The sequence below is a fragment of the Rana temporaria genome, chromosome 2, assembly GCF_905171775.1.
Source record: "Rana temporaria chromosome 2, aRanTem1.1, whole genome shotgun sequence".
Classification (NCBI taxonomy): domain Eukaryota; kingdom Metazoa; phylum Chordata; class Amphibia; order Anura; family Ranidae; genus Rana; species Rana temporaria.
In genome coordinates, this window is record NC_053490.1 from 516826354 (window position 1) to 516853411 (window position 27058).

At 40.6% G+C, this 27058-nt stretch overlaps 1 protein-coding gene across 1 annotated transcript in view; it reads left to right on the plus strand.

Moving 5' to 3' along the window:
* The window catches only part of LOC120928373 (serine-rich adhesin for platelets-like), a 37684-nt gene that overhangs the window by 8475 nt on the left and 2151 nt on the right, over positions 1–27058 (plus strand). Inside the window, exons 3-4 of the mRNA XM_040339471.1 lie at positions 2753–16021; positions 17917–18171. Coding sequence (XP_040195405.1) covers positions 2753–16021; positions 17917–18171 — 13524 coding nt within the window. The remainder of the gene's footprint in view (positions 1–2752; positions 16022–17916; positions 18172–27058) is intronic.

Sequence of the window (27058 nt, forward strand, 5' to 3'; positions counted from 1 at the left end):
ACAAGATACATCATATGTATGTGAAACTAGTTTCAGAGAAGCACAGAGAGGAGAATATTCTGACTACCAAAAGCAGTATGTGTGCTGTCAGATCTTAAAGTGGTACTAAGCATTCGTATTTTTACTTCCTTGCATGCTAAGCAGAGTGGTACCCCACGCCCCCCCCCCCCCCAACCACCACCACCACCACACTACTTAACATGCACAGTATTTGTGCATAAAATAATCGAAAACCTAATTAGCACTGAAGTATTATAACAATCTGAATCATATTATTGTACCTGTAGGGTAGCCCTGAAGTAGAATTTCGGTCTGGCTTCTGGGTGGCTCTGTATGTGTGGGAAATCCTGCACACGTGCAGAAGGTCAGGGTCCAGGACACCAGCTTATGCACAGATCTGCCACAGGGCTCGCTCAAGACACAAGCTCTGCTGCACATCTGCGCCCATGCAGGGGGTGGGGAGAAAGTCTCACCTAGGCGATAAATGCACAAGTTCGGCTGCACAGCACAAAACAAGTACTTTGTTATTCCCTGGGCCCCCTTTCCTCCAGGCCCCATTGCAGGCACATGCTTTGAAATTGCTATAATCTCCCCTTTTGTGTACAGTCACAAAAAAAAATGTTTGACCAGGATGTTGTGGGACTAGTTCTATGCTATTTGTACGTGATTCTTTTTTCACCGCAATTCAAAGCCTGTCTGTGTACCTTCCTGAGTAATAAATGCTTTGTCACTGTTAGAGGATACATGCAATTCTACCGAGTGTCTTGTGCAAGAAACCGTCATTCAGAAATGCCCGAGAATAAGGAGGAAATAAATAACTGCTTCTCTTTGATAATTCTGTTAAAGCAGTTGTAAAGTCTTCTTTTTCACATTTACCTACAACAGGTAGGCCTATAATAAGGCTTACCTGTAGGTAAAAAGAATATCTCCAAAACCTGTATGGTTTAGGAGATATTCCCTTTGCATGCAGCCACTGACTTCAGCGGCACATGCGCTCTGAGTGCCCTGTTGGTGATCCTGCCAGTAAACACTTTCTGCCCTAGGGTGACAATGCCCAATGAAGGGGCAGTGTGGACACCCTAGGCTTCCTTGTAAACTTTTGCAGTATGTTAATTTTTTATTTTAGCAAAATGTCACATCTAGATTGGATGTTAATTCTTATATACAGTAGATAAAGTCATAATCTTAATTAATCTTTTTCTCAGAACCCCCAAACATTATACATTTTTTTTTTTTTTTTTGCAGAGACCCTAGAGAATAAAATTGCAGTCGTTGCAACTTTTTATGTCACACAATATTTGCGCAGCAAGTTTTCAAACAGGTTTTTTTGGCAAAAAAAAAAAACGTTTCATGAATTAAAAAATAAATAAATACACTATAGTTAGCCCATTTTTTTTATATAATGTGAAAGATGATGTTATGCTAAGTAAATAGATACCTAACATGTTACGCTTTAAAATTGCGCACACTCGTGGAATGGAGCCAAACGTCAAATCTTTTGTTACAGGTTACCAGTTTAGAGTCACAGAGGAGGTCTAGAATTATTGCTCTTGCTCGAATGTTTGTGGCGATACCTCATATGTGTGGGTTGAACGCAGGTTACATATGTGGGTGCAATATACATATGCGTTCGCTTCTGCGTGCAAGCACACAGGGACGGGGCGCTTTAAGATTATTTTAAAAAAAAAATTATTCTTTATTTTATTTCGATTTTTTTACGCTTCCCCAATAAATTTTTAAATATTTTTGATCACCTTTATTCCTATTACAAGGAATGTAATAGGAATGGGACATGACAGGTCCTCTTTATGGACAGATGTGGGTTCTAAAAGGCCCCACATCTCTCCTCTAGGCTGGAAAAGCTGGGATTAAAAAAAAGCGATCTCAGCCTTTCCAGTCGAGTACATGGTAGCGTTTAGATCACGTTTACATAACATTGCGCCTGGCCTCCGATGGTCATAGAGACTCTGGGGGACCATCTGGTTCATGGTATTTTCTATGGTATACTTCCACCACCAGAAGATGCCTTTTCCAGCTCAGTAGAAGCACTTCTCCGCTGCCTGTAAAAACAATCAAGCGACTGAACAGCCCAGGGCCCGCTTAGTGTTGATTCTTGCAGCATTCTTCCAGCATACCATATATTCCCCATTTGCACCCAAATTGGAATAACACCTATAGTTCAACTACATAGTGTAACTGAAAAAAATAAAAAATAAATTACTGGTTACTTTTTTAGGTGCTTTTTACTTTGTTAAAATCCTAATTTGCTCACCCTTCTTTGCAACAGATAAGAGAGGGCTGCGGAGAAGTGTATAATGTTATTAACCCTATCTGTACAGTGTTGGCAGTTCTTCATTATCAGCAGTAAGCCAAGTCTGAACAAAGTCTGTCTTAACTAAGGGTTACTAATTTATAAACCACCCTCCTGCGCTGTACAGTACGTTAATGAGACATAGCTCAATCTGTATGGGGAAAAGACACTGCAAGCTTTTCCAAAAATTCTAGAATCCGCCATGATACCTTCTCTTTAGAAACATCTAAAAATGTAAGAATTTTTTATTTTTTTTTGTGCATTGGGAACATATTACAAACATAAAGTGAAGTTTTCTTCAACATACAATATACATTTTTCTGGTATGTAAGGAATTTATTAATGCAGAGTTGTAATGTTACTAAAAACATTGTTGTACATGAATGTCTTTTGTATCTAAAATGCATCTTCTGTAATAAACTTTATTAATTTGCATTCTAGATGTTTCAGTGCAAGGTGACACCACAATGTCAAGTGACACCATGACTATAAGTCAGACTACAGAAAATGGTACAATTAATACAGGACAGACAAGCACTTCATTAAGCAGCAATTTAGAGTCATCATCACCCAGTACAGATGTCACTTCACCAAGCACAGAAACTAATTCTACACTGGGATCAACCACAGACACTGGGACTAACACCCAAACCACTTCCCCAGAAGAGTCCACTACTGGTGCAAGTGTATCTACGGAAAGTACGTCATCCAGTACTGACAGCACTACCAACCAGCCTAGTACAACAGAAACTATTAGTACACAACCAACGAATTCACAGTCTAGCACAGACATTGCTAGTTTGTCGCAATCTTCTACCCTTTCCTCTGCGACAGTCCAAGAAACACTTACAACGAGTGCTGATATTTTAACATCTTCAAATGCAGATACTTCAGCTACCACTGGCAGTTTATCAACAGCCTTCTCTACAGAGTCATCTACCGTATCTTCATCAACAGAGAGTATCTCTACTTTTCCAACTCAAAGCTCTTCGGTAACCCCAGCTTCTGCAGAATCCACATTATTGTCATCATCTGTAAGCCTTACTGACGCATCCATCACAACAGCAGAAAGTACCACTCTACTGGAGACACCAACTGCTGTTTCTACAGGATCTGTCCCAGAATCATTCACCACAAGTGCGGCTACGACATTGTCACTTGCCGATACTTCAATAACAGCAGATAGTCTGTCAACATCACAGTCAACCATTTCAGAAACTCTATCTACAGGAATAACAGACACAACCACAAGTGCTTTCCTAAGCTCTTCAATGGCCTCAGCTATAGCCGAATCTACATCTCTGTTGTCATCTGTAAATCCTACGGACACATCCACTGTACCAGTTGAGAGCTCGACTCCAGGTGCGACAACATTGTCTTCAGTTTCCACTGGAACCGTTCCAGAGTCCCTAACAACAAGTGCTGATACTGTAACATCTTCAAATGCAGATAATTCAGCTACCACTGGTAGTTTGTCAACAGCCTTCTCTACAGAGTCATCTACTCTATCTTCATCAACAGACGCTATCTCCACTTCTCAACCTCAAAGTTCTTCAGGAACCTCAGCTTCTGTAGAATCCACATCATTTTCATCATCTGTAAGCCTTACTGATACATCCATCACAACAGCAGAAAGTACAACTCCACTGGTGACAACATCATCTGTTGTTTCTTCAGGATCTGTCTCAGAATCATTGACCACAAGTGCGGCTACAACATTCTCACTTGCCGATACTTCAATAACAACAGGTAGCTTGTCAACATCACAGTCAACCTTTTCAGAAACTCTATCTACAGGAAAAACAGACACAACCACAAGTGCTTTCCTAAGCTCTTCAATGACCTCAACTATAGCCGAATCTACATCTCTGTTGTCATCTATAAATCCTACAGACACATCCAGTGTACCAGTGGAGAGCTCAACTTCAGGTGTGACCACATTGTCTTCAGTTTCCACTGGGACAGTTCCAGAATCTCTAACAACAAGTGCTGATACTTTAACATCTTCAAATGCAGATACTTCAGCTACCACTGGTAGTTTGTCAACAGCCTTCTCTACAGAGTCATCTACTGTATCTTCATCAACAGAGGCTATCTCAACTTCTCAACCTCAAAGTTCTTCAGGAACCTTAGCTGCAGTAGAATCCACATCATTTTCATCATCTGTCAGCCTTACTGATACATCCATCACAACAGCAGAAAGTACAACTCCACTGGTGACATCATCTGTTGTTTCTTCAGGATTTGTCTCAGAATCATTGACTACAAATGCAGCGACAACCCTTTCTACGACAGTCCAAGAAACACTTACGAGTGCTGATATTTTAACATCTTCAAATGCAGACACTTCTGCTACTACTGGTAGTTCTTCAGGAACCTCAGCTGCTGTAGAATCCACATCATTTTCATCATCTGTAAGCCTTACTGATACATCCATCACAACAGCAGAAAGTACATCTCCACTGGTGACAACATCTGTTGTTTCTTCAGGATCTGTCTCAGAATCATTGACAACAAGTGCAGTTACAACATTCTCACTTGCCGATACCTCAATAACAACAGGTAGTTTGTCAACATCACAGTCAACCTTTTCAGAAACTCTATCTACAGGAACAACAGACACAACCACAAGTACTTTCCTAAGCTCTTCAATGACCTCAACTATAGCCGAATCTACATCTCTGTTGTCATCTATAAATCCTACAGACACATCCAGTGTACCAGTGGAGAGCTCAACTTCAGGTGTGACGACATTGTCTTCAGTTTCCACTGGGACAGTTCCAGAATCCCTAACAACAAGTGCTGATACTTTAACATCTACAAATGCAGATACTTCAGCTACCACTGGTAGTTTGTCAACAGCCTTCTCTACAGAGTCATCTACTGTATCTCCATCAACAGAGGCTATCTCCACTTCTCAAACTCAAAGTTCCTCAGGAACCTCAGCTGCTGTAGAATCCACATCATTTTCATCATCTGTCAGCCTTACTGATACATCCATCACCACAGGAGACAGTACAACTCCACTGGTGACATCATCTGTTGTTTCTTCAGGATTTGTCTCAGAATCATTGACTACAAATGCAGCTACAACCCTTTCACTTGCCGATACTTCAATAACAACAGGTAGTTTGTCAACATCACAGTCAACCTTTTCAGAAACTCTATCTACAGGAACAACCGACACAACCACAAGTGCTTTCCTAAGCTCTTCAATTACCTCAACTATAGCCGAATCTACATCTCTGTTGTCATCTGTAAATCCTACTGACACATCCACTGTATCAGTTGAGAGCTCGACTCCAGGTGAGACAACATTTTCTTCAATTTCCACTGGAACAATTCCAGAGTCCCTAACAACAAGTGCTGATACTTTAACATCTTCAAATGCAGATACTTCAGCTACCACTGGTAGTTTGTCAACAGCCTTCTCTACAGAGTCATCTACTTTGTCTCCATCAACAGACGCTATCTCCACTTCTCAACCTCAAAGTTCTTCAGGAACCTCAGCTGTAGAATCCACATCATTTTCATTATCTGCAACCCTTACTGATACATCCATCACTGCAGCAGAAAGTACCACTCCACTGGTTACAACATCATCTGTTGTTTCTTCAGGATTTGTCTCAGAATCATTGACCACAAGTGCAGCTACAACATTCTCACTTGCCGATACTTCAATAACAACAGGTAGTTTGTCATCACAGTCAACCTTTTCAGAAACTCTATCTACAGGAACAACAGACACAACTACAAGTGCTTTCCTAAGCTCTTTAATGACCTCAACTATAGTCGAATCTACATCATTGTTGTCATCTGTAAATCCTACAGACACATCCACTGTACCAGTGGAGAGCTCGACCCCAGGTGTGACAACATTGTCTTCAGTTTCCACTGGGACAGTTCCAGAATCCCTAACAAGTGCTGATACTTTAACATCTTCAAATGCAGATACTTCAGCTACCACTGGTAGTTTGTCAACAGCCTTCTCTACAGAGTCATCTACTATATCTTCATCAACAGACGCTATCTCCACTTCTCAACCTCAAAGTTCTTCAGAAACCTCAGCTGCTGTAGAATCCACATCATTTTCATCATCTGCAACCCTTACTGATACATCCATCACAACAGCAGAAAGCACTACTCCACTGGTGACAACATCATCTGTTCTTTCTTCAGGATCTGTCTCAGAATCATTGACCACAAATGCAGCTACAACGCTTTCACTTGCCGATACTTCAATAACAACAGATAATTTGTCAACATCACAGTCAACCTTTTCAGAAACTCTATCTACAGGAACAACAGACACAACCACAAGTGCTTTCCTAAGCTCTTCAATTACCTCAACTATAGCTGAATCTACATCTCTGTTGTCATCTGTAAATCCTACTGACACATCCACTGTACCAGTTGAGAGCTCGACTCCAGGTGAGACAACATTGTCTTCGGTTTCCACTGGAACAGTTCCAGAGTCCCTAACAACAAGTGCTGATACTTTAACATCTTCAAATGCAGATACTTCAGCTACCACTGGTAGTTTGTCAACAGCCTTCTCTACAGAGTCACCTACTTTATCTTCATCAACAGATGCTATCTCCACTTCTCAACCTCAAAGTTCTTCAGGAACCTCAGCTGCTGTAGAATCCACATCATTTTCATCATCTGCAACCCTTACTGATACATCCATCACAGCAGCAGAAAGTACCACTCCACTGGTTACAACATCATCTGTTGTTTCTTCAGGATTTGTCTCAGAATCATTGACCACAAGTGCAGCTACAACATTCTCACTTGCCGATACTTCAATAACAACAGATAGTTTGTCAACATCACAGTCAACCTTTTCAGAAACTCTATCTACAGGAACAACAGACACAACCACAAGTGCTTTCCTAAGCTCTTTAATGACCTCAACTATAGCCGAATCTACATCTCTGTTGTCATCTGTAAATCCTACAGACACATCCACTGTATCAGTTGAGAGCTCGACTCCAGGTGCGACAACATTGTCTTCAGTTTCCACTGGAACAGTTCCAGAGTCCCTAACAACAAGTGCTGATACTTTAACATCTTCAAATGCAGATACTTCAGCTACCACTGGTAGTTTGTCAACAGCCTTCTCTACAGAGTCATCTACTGTATCTTCATCAACAGAGGCTATTTCCAGTTCTCAACCTCAAAGTTCTTCAGGAACCTCAGCTTCTGTAGAATCCACATCATTTTCATCATCTGTCAGCCTTACTGATACATCCATCACAACAGCAGAAAGTACCACTCCACTGGTGACAACATCTGTTGTTTCTTCAGGATCTGTCTCAGAATCATTGACCACAAGTGCAGTTACAACATTCTCACTTGCCGATACCTCAATAACAACAGGTAGTTTGTCAACATCACAGTCAACCTTTTCAGAAACTCTATCTACAGGAACAACAAACACAACCACAAGTACTTTCCTAAGCTCTTCAATGACCTCAACTATAGCCGAATCTACATCTCTGTTGTCATCTATAAATCCTACAGACACATCCAGTGTACAAGTGGAGAGCTCAACTTCAGGTGTGATGACATTGTCTTCAGTTTCCACTGGGACAGTTCCAGAATCCCTAACAACAAGTGCTGATACTTTAACATCTACAAATGCAGATACTTCAGCTACCACTGGTAGTTTGTCAACAGCCTTCTCTACAGAGTCATCTACTGTATCTCCATCAACAGAGGCTATCTCCACTTCTCAAACTCAAAGTTCCTCAGGAACCTCAGCTGCTGTAGAATCCACATCATTTTCATCATCTGTCAGCCTTACTGATACATCCATCACCATAGGAGACAGTACAACTCCACGGGTGACATCATCTGTTGTTTCTTCAGGATTTGTCTCAGAATCATTGACTACAAATGCAGCTACAACCCTTTCACTTGCCGATACTTCAATAACAACAGGTAGTTTGTCAACATCACAGTCAACCTTTTCAGAAACTCTATCTACAGGAACAACCGACACAACCACAAGTGCTTTCCTAAGCTCTTCAATTACCTCAACTATAGCCGAATCTACATCTCTGTTGTCATCTGTAAATCCTACTGAGACATCCACTGTACCAGTTGAGAGCTCGACTCCAGGTGAGACAACATTTTCTTCAATTTCCACTGAAACAATTCCAGAGTCCCTAACAACAAGTGCTGATACTTTAACATCTTCAAATGCAGATACTTCAGCTACCACTGGTAGTTTGTCAACAGCCTTCTCTACAGAGTCATCTACTTTGTCTCCATCAACAGACGCTATCTCCACTTCTCAACCTCAAAGTTCTTCAGGAACCTCAGCTTCTGTAGAATCCACATCATTTTCATCATTTGTAAGCCTTACTGATACATCCATCACAACAGCAGAAAGTACCATTCCACTGGTTACAACATCAGCTGTTGTTTCTTCAGGATCTGTCTCAGAATCACTGACCACAAGTGCGGCTACAACATTCTCACTTGCCGATACTTCAGTAACAACAGGTAGTTTGTCAACATCACCGTCAACCTTTTCAGAAACTCTATCTACAGGAACAACAGACACAACCACAAGTGCTTTTCTAAGCTCTTCAATTACCTCAACTATAGCCGAATCTACATCTCTGTTGTCATCTGTAAATCCTACAGACACATCCACTGTGTCAGTTGAGAGCTCGACTCCAGGTGTGACAACAGTGTCTTCAGTTTCCACTGGAACAGTTCCAGAGTCCCTAACAACAAGTGCTGATACTTTAACATCTTCAAATGCAGATACTTCAGCTACCACTGGTAGTTTGTCAACAGCCTTCTCTACAGAGTCATCTACTGTATCGTCATCAACAGAGACTATTTCCAGTTCTCAACCTCAAAGTTCTTCAGGAACCTCAGCTTCTGTAGAATCCACATCATCTTCATCATCTATCAGCCTTACTGATACATCCACCACAACAGCAGAAAGTACAACTCCACTGGTTACAACATCAGCTGTTGTTTCTTCAGGATCTGTCTCAGAATCACTGACCACAAGTGCGGCTACAACATTCTCACTTGCCGATACTTCAATAACAACAGATAGTTTGTCAACATCACAGTCAACCTTTTCAGAAACTCTATCTACAGGAACAACAGACACAACCACAAGTGCTTTCCTAAGCTCTTCAATTACCTCAACTATAGCTGAATCTACATCATTGTTGTCATCTGTAAATCCTACAGACACATCCACTGTAGCAGTAGAGAGCTCGACTCCAGGTGTGACAGCATTGTCTTCAGTTTCCACTGGGACAGTTCCAGAATCCCTAACAAGTGCTAATACTTTAACATCTTCAAACGTTGATACTTCAGCTACCATGAGTAGTTTGTCAACAGCCTTCTCTACAGAGTCATCTACTGTATCTTCATCAACAGAGGCTATCTCCACTTCTCAACCTCAAAGTTCTTCAGGAACCACAGCTGCTATAGAATTCACATCATTTTCATCATCTGTCAGCCTTACTGATACATCCATCACAACAGCAGAAAGTACCACTCCACTGGAGACATCATCTGTTGTTTCTTCAGGATCGGTCTTAGAATCATTGACCACAAATGCAGCTACAACACTTTCACTTGCCGATACTTCAGTAACAACAGGTAGTTTGTCAACATCACAGTTAACCTTTTCAGAAACTCTATCAACAGGAACAACAGACACAACCACAAGTGCTTTCCTAAGCTCTTCAATGACCTCAACTATAGCTGAATCGACATCATTGTTGTCATCTGTAAATCCTACAGACACATCCAGTGTACCAGTGGAGAGCTCAACTTCAGGTGTGACGACATTGTCTTCAGTTTCCACTGGAACAGTTCCAGAATCCCTAACAAGTGCTAATACTGTAACATCTTCAAACGCTGATACTTCAGCAACCACAGGTAGTTTGTCAACAGCCTTCTCTACAGAGTCACCTACTTTATCTTCATCAACAGAGGCTATCTCCACTTCTCAACCTCAAAGTTCTTCAGGAACCTCAGCTTCTGTAGAATCCACATCATTTTCATCATCTGTCAGCCTTACTGATACATCTATCACAACAGCAGAAAGCACCACTCCACTGGTGACATCATCTGTTGTTTCTTCAGGATCTGTCTCAGAATCACTGACCACAAGTGCGGCTACAACATTCTCACTTGCCGATACTTCAATAACAACAGGTAGTTTGTCAACATCACTGTCAACCTTTTCAGAAACTCTGTCTACAGGAACAACAGGCACAACCACAAGTGCTTTCCTAAGCTCTTCAATTACCTCAACTATAGCCAAATCTACATCTCTGTTGTCATCTGTAAATCCTACAGACACATCCACTGTATCAGTTGAGAACTCGACTCCAGGTGTGACAACAGTGTCTTCAGTTTCCACTGGAACAGTTCCAGAGTCCCTAACAACAAGTGCTGATACTTTAACATCTTCAAATGCAGATACTTCAGCTACCACTGGTAGTTTGTCAACAGCCTTCTCTACAGAGTCATCTACTGTATCTTCATCAACAGAGACTATTTCCAGTTCTCAACCTCAAAGTTCTTCAGGAACCTCAGCTTCTGTAGAATCCACATCATCTTCATCATCTGTTAGCCTTACTGATACATCCACCACAACAGCAGAAAGTACAACTCCACTGGTTACAACATCAGCTGTTGTTTCTTCAGGATCTGTCTCAGAATCACTGACCATAAGTGCGGCTACAACATTCTCACTTGCCGATACTTCAATAACAACAGATAGTTTGTCAACATCACAGTCAACCTTTTCAGAAACTCTATCTACAGGAACAACAGACACAACCACAAGTGCTTTCCTAAGCTCTTCAATTACCTCAACTATAGCTGAATCTACATCATTGTTGTCATCTGTAAATCCTACAGACACATCCACTGTAGCAGTAGAGAGCTCGACTCCAGGTGTGACAGCATTGTCTTCAGTTTCCACTTGGACAGTTCCAGAATCCCTAACAAGTGCTAATACTTTAACATCTTCAAACGTTGATACTTCAGCTACCATGAGTAGTTTGTCAACAGCCTTCTCTATAGAGTCATCTACTGTATCTTCATCAACAGAGGCTATCTCCACTTCTCAACCTCAAAGTTCTTCAGGAACCACAGCTGCTATAGAATTCACATCATTTTCATCATCTGTCAGCCTTACTGATACATCCATCACAACAGCAGAAAGTACCACTCCACTGGAGACATCATCTGTTGTTTCTTCAGGATCGGTCTCAGAATCATTGACCACAAATGCAGCTACAACACTTTCACTTGCCGATACTTCAGTAACAACAGGTAGTTTGTCAACATCACAGTTAACCTTTTCAGAAACTCTATCAACAGGAACAACAGACACAACCACAAGTGCTTTCCTAAGCTCTTTAATGACCTCAACTATAGCTGAATCGACATCATTGTTGTCATCTGTAAATCCTACAGACACATCCAGTGTACCAGTGGAGAGCTCAACTTCAGGTGTGACGACATTGGCTTCAGTTTCCACTGGAACAGTTCCAGAATCCCTAACAAGTGCTAATACTGTAACATCTTCAAACGCTGATACTTCAGCAACCACAGGTAGTTTGTCAACAGCCTTCTCTACAGAGTCACCTACTGTATCTTCATCAACAGAGGCTATCTCCACTTCTCAACCTCAAAGTTCTTCAGGAACCTCAGCTTCTGTAGAATCCACATCATTTTCATCATCTGTCAGCATTACTGATACATCTATCACAACAGCAGAAAGCACCACTCCACTGGTGACATCATCTGTTGTTTCTTTAGGATCTGTCTCAGAATCATTTACCACAAGTGCCGCTACAACATTCTCACTTGCCGATACTTCAATAACAACAGGTAGTTTGTCAACATCACAGTCAACCTTTTCTGAAACTCTATCTACAGGAACAACAGACACAGCCACAAGTGCTTTCCTAAGCTCTTCAATGACCTCAACTATAGCTGAATCTACATCATTGTTGTCATCTGTAAATCCTACAGACACATCCACTTTATCAGTTGAGAGCTCGACTCCAGGTGTGACAACAGTGTCTCCAGTTTCCACTGGAACGGTTCCAGAGTCCCTAACAACAAGTGCTGATACTTTAACATCTTCAAATGCAGATACTTCAGCTACCACTGGTAGTTTGTCAACAGCCTTCTCTACAGAGTCATCTACTGTATCTCCATCAACAGAGGCTATCTCCACTTCTCAAACTCAAAGTTCCTCAGGAACCTCAGCTGCTGTAGAATCCACATCATTTTCATCATCTGTCAGCCTTACTGATACATCCATCACAGCAGCAGAAAGCACTACTCCACTGGTGACATCATCTGTTGTGCCTTCAGGATCTGTCTCAGAATCATTGACCACAAGTGCGGCGACTACATTCTCACTTGCCGATACTTCAATAACAACAGGTAGTTTGTCAACATCACAGTCAACCTTTTCAGAAACTCTATCTACAGGAACAACAGACACAACCACAAGTGCTTTACCAAGCTCTTCAATGACCTCAACTATAGCTGAATCTACATCATTGTTGTCATCTGCAAATCCTACAGACACATCCACTGTACCAGTGGAGAGCTCGACTCCAGGTGTGATCACATTGTCTTCAGTTTCCACTGGGACAGTTCCAGAATCCTTAACAACAAGTGCTAAAACTTTAACATCTTCAAATGCAGATACTTCAGCTACCACTGGTAGTTTGTCAACAGCCTTCTCTACAGAGTCATCTACTGTATCTTCATCAACAGAGACTATTTCCAGTTCTCAACCTCAAAGTTCTTCAGTAACCTCAGCCTTTGTACAATCCACATCATTTTCATCATCTGTAACCCTTACTGATACATCCATCACAACAGCAGAAAATACCACTCCACTGGTGGCAACATCTTCTGCTGTTTCTGCAGGATCTGTTCCAGAATCATTTACCACAAACACTGCTACAACATTGTCAATTGCTGAGACTTCAATAACAACAAGTAGTTTGTCAACGTCACAGTCAACCATTTCAGAAACTCTATCTACAGGAACAACAGACACGAGTGCTTTCCTAAGCTCTTCAATGACCTCAAATGTAGCTGAATCTACATCATTGTTGTCATCTGTAATTCCTACAGACACATCCAATGTAACAGTGGAGAGCTCAACTTTAGGTGTGACAACATTGTCTTTAATTTCCAGTGGGACAGTTCCAGAATCCTTAACAACAAGTGCTAATACTTTTACACCTTCGAATGCTAATTCTTCAGCTATCACTAGTAGTTTATCAACAGCCTTCTCTACACAGTCATCTACATTACCTCTATCAGCAGAGGTTATCTCCACATCTCAAACTCAAAGCTCTTCAGTAACCTCATCAACTGTAATAGTAGAAAGTACCACACCACTGATAACAACATCATCTTCTACTAAATCTGTCCCAGAATCATTGACCACAAGTGCAGCTACAACATTCTCACTTGCTGAGACTTCAATACCTACAGAGATTGTGTCAACACCACTGTCAACCCGGTCAGATACTCTCTCTACAGGTACAACCTTCACAAGTGTTCTTCTAAGCTCTTCAACTAAAGGTGAATCTACATCATTATTATCATCAGTAAATCCTAGTACAGCTAGCTCAAACTCTGCTGACCAATCGTCTTCAAGCACAGCTACCACAGCGTCCACAGAAACAGGGTCTACTGCAAGTAACAGTACAATAAGACCTGCTGTTAAAACAACTGCAAACACAATAACAACATTTGCACAAACAGAGTCTACTGCAACCCGTACAACAAATGGTTCTGAGAAATCAACTTCAACCACAGCACCAGCATCCACACCAACAGGGCCAACGACAACAAGTTCAAATACCACTCCTGAACAAACAACATTGACCACAACAACAGCATCCTCCCAAACAGGTTCTATCGTGACCAGCACAACAATCACTTCTGAGCAATCAGCCTCTACCCCAACAATATTATCCGAGCAATCAAGGCAAACCATAACAACTATATATGCACAAACAGGCTCAATTGCAACTAGCACATCTCCCATTGGATTGACCAGTACAGCTAATCCAAACACAACATCCATACAGACAGATTTTACCACAAGCAGCACTACAACAAGACCAGGGGTAGAAACAACCTCAAACACAACAGCATTTGCACAAACAGAGTCTGCAAAAATCAGTACAACAACCCCTTCTGTGCAGCCAATGTCAACCAAAATTACAGCATCCATATTAACAGGGTCCATGGCAACCAGTACAGCAACAGCATCCACACAAACTGGGTCTACCACTAACAGTGCAACAGCCACTTCCAAACAATCAACCTTGGCCACAACAGCATCCATACCAACAGAGTCCATGGCAGCTAGTACAGAAACCCCCTCTGAGCAGTTAACAGGGACCACAACAGCAGCATCCACACGTACAGGGACTACCTCAACAAGTACACCAACCACTACCAATCAACCAACCTCGACCATAACATCAGCATTCACACAAACTGGGTCTACCACTAACAGTGCAATAACCACTTCCAAACAATCAACCTTGAACACAGCAACAGCATCCACAGCAACAGGGTCTAAGGCAACCAGTACAGCAAATGCTTCTGAGCAGTTAACATTGACTACAACAGCAACATCCGCACATACAGGGTCTACCACAATCAGTACAACTGCCACTTCCAGTCAATTAACTTTGACCACAACAGCATCCACACAAACTGGGTCTACCACTAACAGTGCAACAACCACTTCAAAACAATCAACCTTATCCACAACACCAACATCCACACCAACAGGGTCCACAGCAACCAGTACAGCAAACCCTTTTGAACAGTCAACGTTGACCACAACAGCTTTCCCACAAACTGGTTCTAACACCAACAGTACGATAACGACTTCCAAACAATCAACCTTGACCACAACAACAGCATCCACACCAGTAGGGTCCATGGCAGCTAGTACAGTAAACCCTTCTGAGCAGTTAACGTTGACCACAATAGCAGCATCCACACATACAGGGTTTACTGCAACCAGTACACCAACCACTACCAATCAATTAACATCAACCACAACGACAGCATCAACACAAACTGGGTCTGCCACTAACAGTGCAACAACCACTTCCACACAATCAACCTTGACAACAACAGCAGCCTCCACACCAATAGGGTCTATGGCAACCAGTACAGCAAACCTTTCTGAATTGTCAACATTGACCACAACAACAGCATCCACACATACAGGGTCTACTGCAACCAGTACACCAACCACTGCCAATCAATCAACATCAACCACAACAACAGCATCCACACAAACAGGCTCTAGCACAACCAGTTCAACTACCCCTTCTGAGCAATCGGTGTCAACCTCAGCCAGTACAACATCCACTTCTGGAGGGTCTTCAACAACAAGCTCAACACGTGCTACCACAATAAATACTAGCCCTGTAACTACTAATACCTCTACTGCAACTACCACCACTACTACAACACCAACTACTGCTACTTTTACTACAACCACCATCAATACTACAACACCAACTACTGCTACTTCTACTACAACCGCCACCACTACAACACCAACTACTACTACTTCGACTACAACCACCACCACCACTACAACACCAACTACTACTACTTCTACTACAACATCTTCAGCTTGCGGTAAGTTATCAAGGTATTATAGATAGTCAGGATATTATAGTAATAGAAATAGGCAAGTGCTTTATTTGTATTATTTGAGATTGTTGCCTGGCTACAAATTCTAGGCATATGCTGATTTGAACTTTCAGATTAACTCATCCAAATACCTTCTAGGTGCAAGGTGTTATGCCGCGTACACACGACCGTTTTTCATGACGTGAAAAATGCCATTTTCTTTTATATTTCATTAAAAACAATCATGTGTAGGCTCCAGAGCATTTTTTCGACTTGAAAAATGGCCATTAAAAATTTAGAACATGCTCTAAATTTTTGCGTCATTTTTCACGTTGTCGTTTTTCACATCGTGAAAAATGGTCATGTGTAGGCTTTAACGATGGGAAAAAAACGCGCATTCTCAGAAGCAAGTTATGAGACGGGAGCACTCGTTCTGGTAAAACTGGCGTTTGTAATGGAGACAGCACATTCGTCACGCTGTAACAGACTGAAAAGCACGAAGACTGAAAAGCATGAATCGTCTCTCACCAAACTTTTACTAACACGAAATCAGCAAAAGCAGCCCAAAGGGTGGCGCCATCTGAATGGAACTTTCCCTTTATAGTGCCGTCACCGCGCTTTGCTCCAGCATTTTTTTTTCCACGATCGTGTGTATGCATTGCAGGCTTGACAAGAATCACGTAGAGAAAAACTTAATTTTTTCTAGGACATTAAAAACGATCGTGTGTACACGGCATTACAGTTTGTTTTACACATAATTCCGTGTACACACGGTCATTTTTCGGCATGAAAAAAAACATTGTTTTTCAGCATGTCCAAAAAATGAAGTTTTTCCAACTTCATCATTAAAAACGATGTTGCCCACACACCATCGTTTTTGAAAAATTATGAACAAAGCGCGGTGACGTATAAAACACGTACGACGGCACTCTGAAGGGGAAGTTCTATTCGCCTTTGGGCTGCTTTTAGCTGATTCCTTGTTAGTAAAAGACGATTCGCGCTTTTTTGTCTGGTACAGCGTGATGAATGTGCTTACTCCATTATGAATGGTAGTTTTACCAGAACAAGCGATCCCGTCTCATAACTCGCTTCTGGGCATGCGCTGGTTTAAATCGTCGTTTTAGCCCACACACGATCATTTTTTACAACACGAAAAACCACATTTTACTTGCTGGGAGATATTTTTTTGCAGAGGAAACCGGTCGTGTGTACATTTTCGTTGAGGAAACTGTTGAGAAACTCGACAAGCCAAAAAGAGAGCATGTTCTCTATTTTCTTGACGGGAATGGAGAAAATTGGCTTGTCGAGTTCCTCAACAGCCTAACAAGGAACTCGACGAGCAAAACGATGTGTTTCGCCCGTCGAGTTCCTCGGTCGTGTGTACGAGGCTTAAGTGATCATGAAGAGAGTTCCACCTTGATATAAGCTAGGTTCAATAAAATGTATTTGTGATACATATAGGGGTCAATTTGCTAAAGGCAAATAGGCTGTTCACTCTGCACTTTGCAAGAGGTTTTTCCCCAGAGCTTAATGAATGAGGTGTAGCTCTACTGACATCATCCACTCATGTCCAAATAAAAAAAATATATATTTTCCTTGTGAAATTTCGCTGCATTTACTAAGCTTTGGAGCATATTCCCTTGCATAGTGAAACTTCCCTTGCAAAGTGAACAGTCTGTTTGCCTTAGTTAACCCCGTAATGTCAGAAGCTTTTGAATCTACATTTGTAATCAGTTTAGATTATGATTGAGATTAGATATGTACTATACTGAAACATCAGTTTATATGTTTCCCGACTGCACAAAAAGAGATCGGGGGTAAGATTATTTTGCTCAAGGGGAGACTGGTAACTTGCAAATCTTAATGGCAGATTGGTGAATTTTGTGTGTTTCTTTCTGCAGCAAAAGCATCGGTTTCTATACAATTCACAAGCGTCACCAGTGATACGATTGTAATCAGACTAATTAAAGAAGGGGCATCGGCAGACGCTCAGTACACTGTAACCTTGTCCACTGAGGGCATCACTAAGAAAGTAAATATTACGAATGCATCCAGTGTCACCTTCTCAGACCTTTCTCCATCAGTACAGTATTCCATCTATACCCAACAAAATTCCTGTCCACAGAAAGCAAAATTCAACACCACCATCTGGACAAGTAAGTAAATTGTGTTTATGGATGAACTAAGCATGTTTTGTACCCAATAAAGCCAAGACAAATTTTTAAAATCTGATAATGAATCTATTGCATGCATTTACAGCATAAAAGCAACTTCTTGGGTCCACTGTAAGTGTAGGATACATACATGGGTCCAAGTGGTTTTATCAATTTCCATCATGACTTAAAAATTCATTATGTACACTCATTCCTCCTGACCCCGTTTCCCACCAAAAGACACACGCATTGTGTGACATGGATTTAAACCAGCATCAGGAGCTCTTTTTATTAACATACATTTTACCATCATATATGCCAAAACACCTGTTCTGAACAACCAACTCAAAAAACAACCATGGCCTAACTCCTAATTGTTGCCGCGATTAAAAGAGGAGGGGGTCATAGAGGGAGAATCTACATAAACCCCAACTTTACAGTACCTATCTAGCCAAACTACACTACTACATTGGCACTTTTTGGGAGTAGCACATAAGAGACTTAGCCCAAATGAACACCGTCAATGTCAACCACACCATGGGGAATCTCAGTAACATCAGATGGGAACCCCAAATTCTGATGTAATAATTAGTCACTTTCCTATCAAGTCCCATTGTCCACCAATTTACCCTATCAATTTATTCCACCCTGTCATACAAAATAATGGACATATGGATGAGAAAGCTACTCTATCCAGCTCCGGAGACCGCCTCACAGCTTCTCCTACTCAATGATTTGACCAGACAATAGGTATCTTCCTTCCCAGTCTTCTTTGTCTGCCTTGTTACCCTCATCCATCCTTCGTTATGTAGTCCCTTTTGCTAACTTTGCCCTAACTGTACTTGAGCAACTATCATCCACATACAGTAGGAGATACCTTAGTTACCACAAACCACTCAACCCTGTACTGGAGATGTAGGCAGGAACCAGGTAACGCATCTAGACATCTGTGTAGCTATTTTTTCACTGGTAATTTTTTTTTCTTTCAATACATTTTTATTAGTTCAGAAAGAGAATACACATTACAGAAACAAGCGTAAGACTATTCGTCCCACTAAGGCCAACATGGCCAAAAATCATTAATCTAACAGTTGTAGGAAAAGAAGGCTGGAACTCCTACCCCCCTAGCTCGAGGCTCATAGGTGAAACTTGGTCTCATTAAAGTCGAATTAAAACTGTAAATACTCTCATAGGTGATGTTAAGGCATATATCACACAGTATAGGCATACCCCACTTTTCCAAAAGTGAAAAAAAATAAACGTATCCCAAAAACGAATTAAACAAATGAAAAAAATTTAACTAAACAAATTTATGTAAATAACAAATTGAAATGAAACTAAACAAAACAAAGTTTTTCGTTCTGCACATGTCTACAATGAGGTTTATTTACTAAAGCTGGAAAGCGCAAAATCTGCGTATAAACGAATGAGCTTCCAGGTTTTATTACCAAAGCTTTTTTGAACAAGCTGGGGTTCAGAAGCTCATTGGTTTCTATGCAGAAGTGAGCCTGATTTTGAGGTTTCCAGCTTTAGTAAATAAACCCCATTGTGTACTTAAGAGTGGGGTATGCCTGTAGATGAATAGGTGTTAAGGGAAACACCTTGGGCCGGATTTAGATACAATGGCGTATCTGTCCGGCCCGCGTAACGTATCTCCGATACGTTACGCCGCTCTAACTTTGGGCGCAAGTTCTTTATTCAGAAAGAACTTGCGCCCTTAGTTACGGCCAGTTAAACGTATGTGTTCCGGCGTAAGGCCACGTAATTCAAATGGGGATGTAGGGGGCGTGTTTTATTTAAATGTTGAAACTGGAAGATTTTGGATTACTAAATCCAAAAATCAAATTGGTGGGACTTTGAATGAGAATGTGGCCATCCGGCACACAACTCTCCATCCCCGGTAACTTGAGAAAAGAGGGACTAATGGGGACTAAGGGAATGTTGGGACTTTAAATGAAACAAAACATTAAGGGCAGATCGAATCAATGGGTAAAATATATTAAGATGTTTATTGGTAGCACATATGGATACATTACAGTGTAGATATAGGATAATAAATAGTGTGTTAGGGTTCATAATGGGAACATGATCGGTCAGTCATAAAACTTCCAATAATATCATGATAGCCAAAGTAACACATGATAAACGATGTAACCAGCATAAATGCATGGTGAATATACATGGTAGATCAATAAGTATGTTAAAGTGCATGATGGAGAAATGACTGATCGACCCTGGCACGTTCCAATAGAAGCATAGTAAACAATGTAACACATAGTAAAAACTGTGATCAACAGTAATCAATAGTCGTTTTGGACAATCAAAATAAAAAGATAGAGACATGATCGGTCAATCATAACAGGTAATAATTATAACATGGTAGACATTGTAACATAGTAGACAGTGTAACACATGGTAGACAATGCAACCAGCAATACTGCATGTAAGTATGCATGGTAAATCAATAGTTATGTATAAGGTATATATTAATAGTATGACTGATTGATCATGGAGAATTAAAAATGGTAACATGGTAAACAATATAACACATGATAAGTACTGTGATCAACAGTGTATCCAGAGTGGTGTAAGTTCATAAAAAATATTATATAAGGTACATGATTCGAACGTTCAAATGCCCATGATAGTATCCATGATTAAAGTGACATATCATCTATAAGGTAAGCTCGACGCGTTTCGTGGATACTTTCCACTCATCAGGAGCAAGCAGAGGCCAAGGACACCTACGATAAACGATAAATGATGGTAAAATACTAGTTAGGGGTACATAACTAGAGAGGGAAAAGGGGGAGCACAACAAGGTGGTCCAAACAATCTTACCTAGGTCAATTAGTAAAGTAGAGTAGGCAATAATAATGTTGATAAAAGGCATTGAAGGAGGGTAGGTAGTAACCCCCCCGGGAGCTGACGTGGAGTCAGATTGGCGGCAACAGAGATCCGATCTCTAGATGTTAAGTGATGAAGTGATAGGTGCCTATTCCAAAAGTGTGATGAAGGGTGTGAGCCTGCAAGGCTGTCTGTAAAAAATGTTTGAAAGGGCCATACATCAGGGTAATGAGTGTGGCTAGCAAAACAGTGGTCAAAGAGATGACTCGTAATATAAAAAATAATAATTAGGTGAATATACAATAAGGAGGTGGCTGTAAATCACCAACCAAAACTAGTGACAAAGAGAAATAAGGGTAGTAATCATAATACCTTAGGTAGATGAAACTGATAAGAATCAGTGATGGTGATGGAAGGTAGTGGTGAGAGAGGAGAGAGACCGTGCCAGCCAGCGTCTGCTCCACTGAACGTCACGTCAAGCATGCAGGAGAGGAGCGGAAGCCGCGCACAAGCAGAATCTCTTATGCGCGAGCGCCCTGCTCCTCCCCATTCATGCACGCAGATGTAAAAACCAACACGACATCACGTGGCGTCAATGATTGACGCAAACGTGTATGCGTGAGAAGCGTGACGTCGATGCGCAGTGAGTGCGTCCCCTCAACCCCATGGTCAGTAGACAGGGGGGCGGGGGAACGCCGCAGTGTGCATCGCAGCTCCCAAGAGGTGAGGCGGTATAATCCATCCCCCCAAGGTGGACCTATTAATGAACATATAGTAGGTAGTCCCAAAGTGGCCTGCTAACGAAGGCGGCATATGAATTGGGTCATCAGTAATACATAGTATATTAGAGTAAATAAATGTAGTGTTTCCATCCCTGAATCAGTTGAAACTGGAAGATTTTGGATTACTAAATCCAAAAATCAAATTGGTGGGACTTTGAATGAGAATGTGGCCATCCGGCACACAACTCTCCATCCCCGGTAACTTGAGAAAAGAGGGACTAATGGGGACTAAGGGAATGTTGGGACTTTAAATGAAACAAAACATTAAGGGCAGATCGAATCAATGGGTAAAATATATTAAGATGTTTATTGGTAGCACATATGGATACATTACAGTGTAGATATAGGATAATAAATAGTGTGTTAGGGTTCATAATGGGAACATGATCGGTCAGTCATAAAACTTCCAATAATATCATGATAGCCAAAGTAACACATGATAAACGATGTAACCAGCATAAATGCATGGTGAATATACATGGTAGATCAATAAGTATGTTAAAGTGCATGATGGAGAAATGACTGATCGACCCTGGCACGTTCCAATAGAAGCATAGTAAACAATGTAACACATAGTAAAAACTGTGATCAACAGTAATCAATAGTCGTTTTGGACAATCAAAATAAAAAGATAGAGACATGATCGGTCAATCATAACAGGTAATAATTATAACATGGTAGACATTGTAACATAGTAGACAGTGTAACACATGGTAGACAATGCAACCAGCAATACTGCATGTAAGTATGCATGGTAAATCAATAGTTATGTATAAGGTATATATTAATAGTATGACTGATTGATCATGGAGAATTAAAAATGGTAACATGGTAAACAATATAACACATGATAAGTACTGTGATCAACAGTGTATCCAGAGTGGTGTAAGTTCATAAAAAATATTATATAAGGTACATGATTCGAACGTTCAAATGCCCATGATAGTATCCATGATTAAAGTGACATATCATCTATAAGGTAAGCTCGACGCGTTTCGTGGATACTTTCCACTCATCAGGAGCAAGCAGAGGCCAAGGACACCTACGATAAACGATAAATGATGGTAAAATACTAGTTAGGGGTACATAACTAGAGAGGGAAAAGGGGGAGCACAACAAGGTGGTCCAAACAATCTTACCTAGGTCAATTAGTAAAGTAGAGTAGGCAATAATAATGTTGATAAAAGGCATTGAAGGAGGGTAGGTAGTAACCTCACCGGGAGCTGACGTGGAGTCAGATTGGCGGCAACAGAGATCCGATCTCTAGATGTTAAGTGATGAAGTGATAGGTGCCTATTCCAAAAGTGTGATGAAGGGTGTGAGCCTGCAAGGCTGTCTGTAAAAAATGTTTGAAAGGGCCATACATCAGGGTAATGAGTGTGGCTAGCAAAACAGTGGTCAAAGAGATGACTCGTAATATAAAAAATAATAATTAGGTGAATATACAATAAGGAGGTGGCTGTAAATCACCAACCAAAACTAGTGACAAAGAGAAATAAGGGTAGTAATCATAATACCTTAGGTAGATGAAACTGATAAGAATCAGTGATGGTGATGGAAGGTAGTGGTGAGAGAGGAGAGAGACCGTGCCAGCCAGCGTCTGCTCCACTGAACGTCACGTCAAGCATGCAGGAGAGGAGCGGAAGCCGCGCACAAGCAGAATCTCTTATGCGCGAGCGCCCTGCTCCTCCCCATTCATGCACGCAGATGTAAAAACCAACACGACATCACGTGGCGTCAATGATTGACGCAAACGTGTATGCGTGAGAAGCGTGACGTCGATGCGCAGTGAGTGCGTCCCCTCAACCCCATGGTCAGTAGACAGGGGGGCGGGGGAACGCCGCAGTGTGCATCGCAGCTCCCAAGAGGTGAGGCGGTATAATCCATCCCCCCAAGGTGGACCTATTAATGAACATATAGTAGGTAGTCCCAAAGTGGCCTGCTAACGAAGGCGGCATATGAATTGGGTCATCAGTAATACATAGTATATTAGAGTAAATAAATGTAGTGTTTCCATCCCTGAATCAGTTGAAACTGGAAGATTTTGGATTACTAAATCCAAAAATCAAATTGGTGGGACTTTGAATGAGAATGTGGCCATCCGGCACACAACTCTCCATCCCCGGTAACTTGAGAAAAGAGGGACTAATGGGGACTAAGGGAATGTTGGGACTTTAAATGAAACAAAACATTAAGGGCAGATCGAATCAATGGGTAAAATATATTAAGATGTTTATTGGTAGCACATATGGATACATTACAGTGTAGATATAGGATAATAAATAGTGTGTTAGGGTTCATAATGGGAACATGATCGGTCAGTCATAAAACTTCCAATAATATCATGATAGCCTAGTATTTTACCATCATTTATCGTTTATCGTAGGTGTCCTTGGCCTCTGCTTGCTCCTGATGAGTGGAAAGTATCCACGAAACGCGTCGAGCTTACCTTATAGATGATATGTCACTTTAATCATGGATACTATTATGGGCATTTGAACGTTCGAATCATGTACCTTATATAATATTTTTTATGAACTTACACCACTCTGGATACACTGTTGATCACAGTACTTATCATGTGTTATATTGTTTACCATGTTACCATTTTTAATTCTCCATGATCAATCAGTCATACTATTAATATATACCTTATACATAACTATTGATTTACCATGCATACTTACATGCAGTATTGCTGGTTGCATTGTCTACCATGTGTTACACTGTCTACTATGTTACAATGTCTACCATGTTATAATTATTACCTGTTATGATTGACCGATCATGTCTCTATCTTTTTATTTTGATTGTCCAAAACGACTATTGATTACTGTTGATCACAGTTTTTACTATGTGTTACATTGTTTACTATGCTTCTATTGGAACGTGCCAGGGTCGATCAGTCATTTCTCCATCATGCACTTTAACATACTTATTGATCTACCATGTATATTCACCATGCATTTATGCTGGTTACATCGTTTATCATGTGTTACTTTGGCTATCATGATATTATTGGAAGTTTTATGACTGACCGATCATGTTCCCATTATGAACCCTAACACACTATTTATTATCCTATATCTACACTGTAATGTATCCATATGTGCTACCAATAAACATCTTAATATATTTTACCCATTGATTCGATCTGCCCTTAATGTTTTATCTAAATGTGTCTTGACCCCACGTTTTTTACGTTTTGTTTGACTGGCGCATGCTCCGTCCGTAAAATATCCCAGTGTGCATTGCTCTAAATGACGTCGCAAGGACGTCATTGGTTTCGACATGAACGTAAATTAGGTCCAGCCGTATTCGCGAACGACTTATGCAAACGACGTAACATTTCAAAACTCGGCGCGGGAACGACGGCCATACTCAACATTAGCTACCCCTCATATAGCAGGGGTAACTATACGCCGTAAAAAGCCGAACGCAAACAACGTAAAAAAAAAGCGCCGGGCGGTCGTTCGTTTCTGAATCAGCGTAAATCCTCATTTGCATATTCCTCGCGTAAAAATACGGAAGCGCCACCTAGCGGACAGCCTGGAATTGCAGCCTAAGATACGACGGTGTAAGACACTTACACCTGTCGGATCTTAGGGATATCTATGCGTAACTGATTCTCTGAATCAGTCGCATAGATACGACCGGCGGAACTCAGAGATACGACGGCGTATCAGGAGATACGCCGTCGTATCTCTTTCTGAATCCGGCCCCTTGTGTTAACTAACAACGATCCCACCTGTGTGGACAGGACATGGCGATTATTGTTAAGTGACCCAAGTGGGTTCGCGGAGGTGAGGGACTAAGCCTGTCACCCTCGGAGAGATGAGAGAGAAAGAAGAGGAAAGAAGAAAAAGAGAAGGAAGAAATTGATTAGGGAAGAGCTGGGGGGAGTCACTGGTAATTTTTAAATGGACAATTCAGATTAAACAAGTTTTAAGAAAGTTGGGCTGTTACTGGAAAGGGAAATGTGATGGGTTGTTCTGGGTTGTGTACTTTGCTCAGAATCCTTGTCCTACTTTAATTCCCTTTCAACACTTTCGTGACTCAGTATTTGTTGTGCAGGTAATCCGCTTGAACAGGGCTCAATATATTCACTGTTTTGTTTAGAAAGTACCTACAGAAATATCATTAATCAAATTGGCAAAGCTACTGTACAGGCTATGCGTGTGCACTTTCTTCATTTTATGAAGTTTATTCTATTTTATTATTTTTGGAAATTGGAAAACTATTCGAATTTAAAAACGTTTCAAATTTGAAAACTTTTCAAATTCGAAAACTATTCGAAATTCATTCGAAAACTTTCCAAATGCGAAAACTTTTCAAATGCGAAAACTTTTAGAAATTGATTCGAAAACTTTTCGAAACTATGCGAAAACATTTTAAACCGATTCCAAAAGCGAAAAAAACTAAATGAATCCCGAAAACGAATTAAACAAATGAAAAACATGTAACTAAACAAATTTATGTAAATAACAAATTGAAATGAAACTAAACGAAACAAAGTTTTTCGTTCTGCACATGTCTACTTATGTAGTGTCAGTGATAACAGATGAAATGTAGTCCGTGCTTCTATCAAATCACTCAATAAATAACTAAATTGAATATACAGAAAATGAATACTAGTATATGTAAAAAAATAAATCTACACTCCTGACCCTTCATTCAATCCCTAGCTGCTGTATAACTACCCACCAAGGTAAAAAAAAAAATCATAAACATATGTATAAATAATAAAAATCATAATAATAACAGTAATATAATAATATATGCAAATAACATATACAAATTAGTTTTTGCATATATCAATGTTATTATTATTAAAATTTTGTATTTATATACTGTATTTTTCAAGGCCAACCTTGTTATATCCGTCTAAGAAATTGCGCCTTTTGAGTCTGTCTAAAAGACAGACTCAAAATAACAAAATATGTTTTTATTCTTCTTGTCTGTGTTTCTATTGAAGAGATTTGTAATTATTTCCTGTCCTGATGGGAAATTAGGATACATCTCTCCAACAGGAACAGAGACAGCAATCAAAATCTGTTAAAAAAAATCAGTCCAAAATTAAATAAGAAGCTTTCAATTGATTGTGGGCTTTAGAATACAACTTTTTAATAACAATTTAGTAATGCTACTTTCTTTACTAAAGTACAGCTTCCTGACAGTTTACATAGATCTAATCTGCAGACGGTGCCATAGGCATTTAAGAATGGAGGTGCTTTGTTTCCTCAATACATATTGAGTCATTA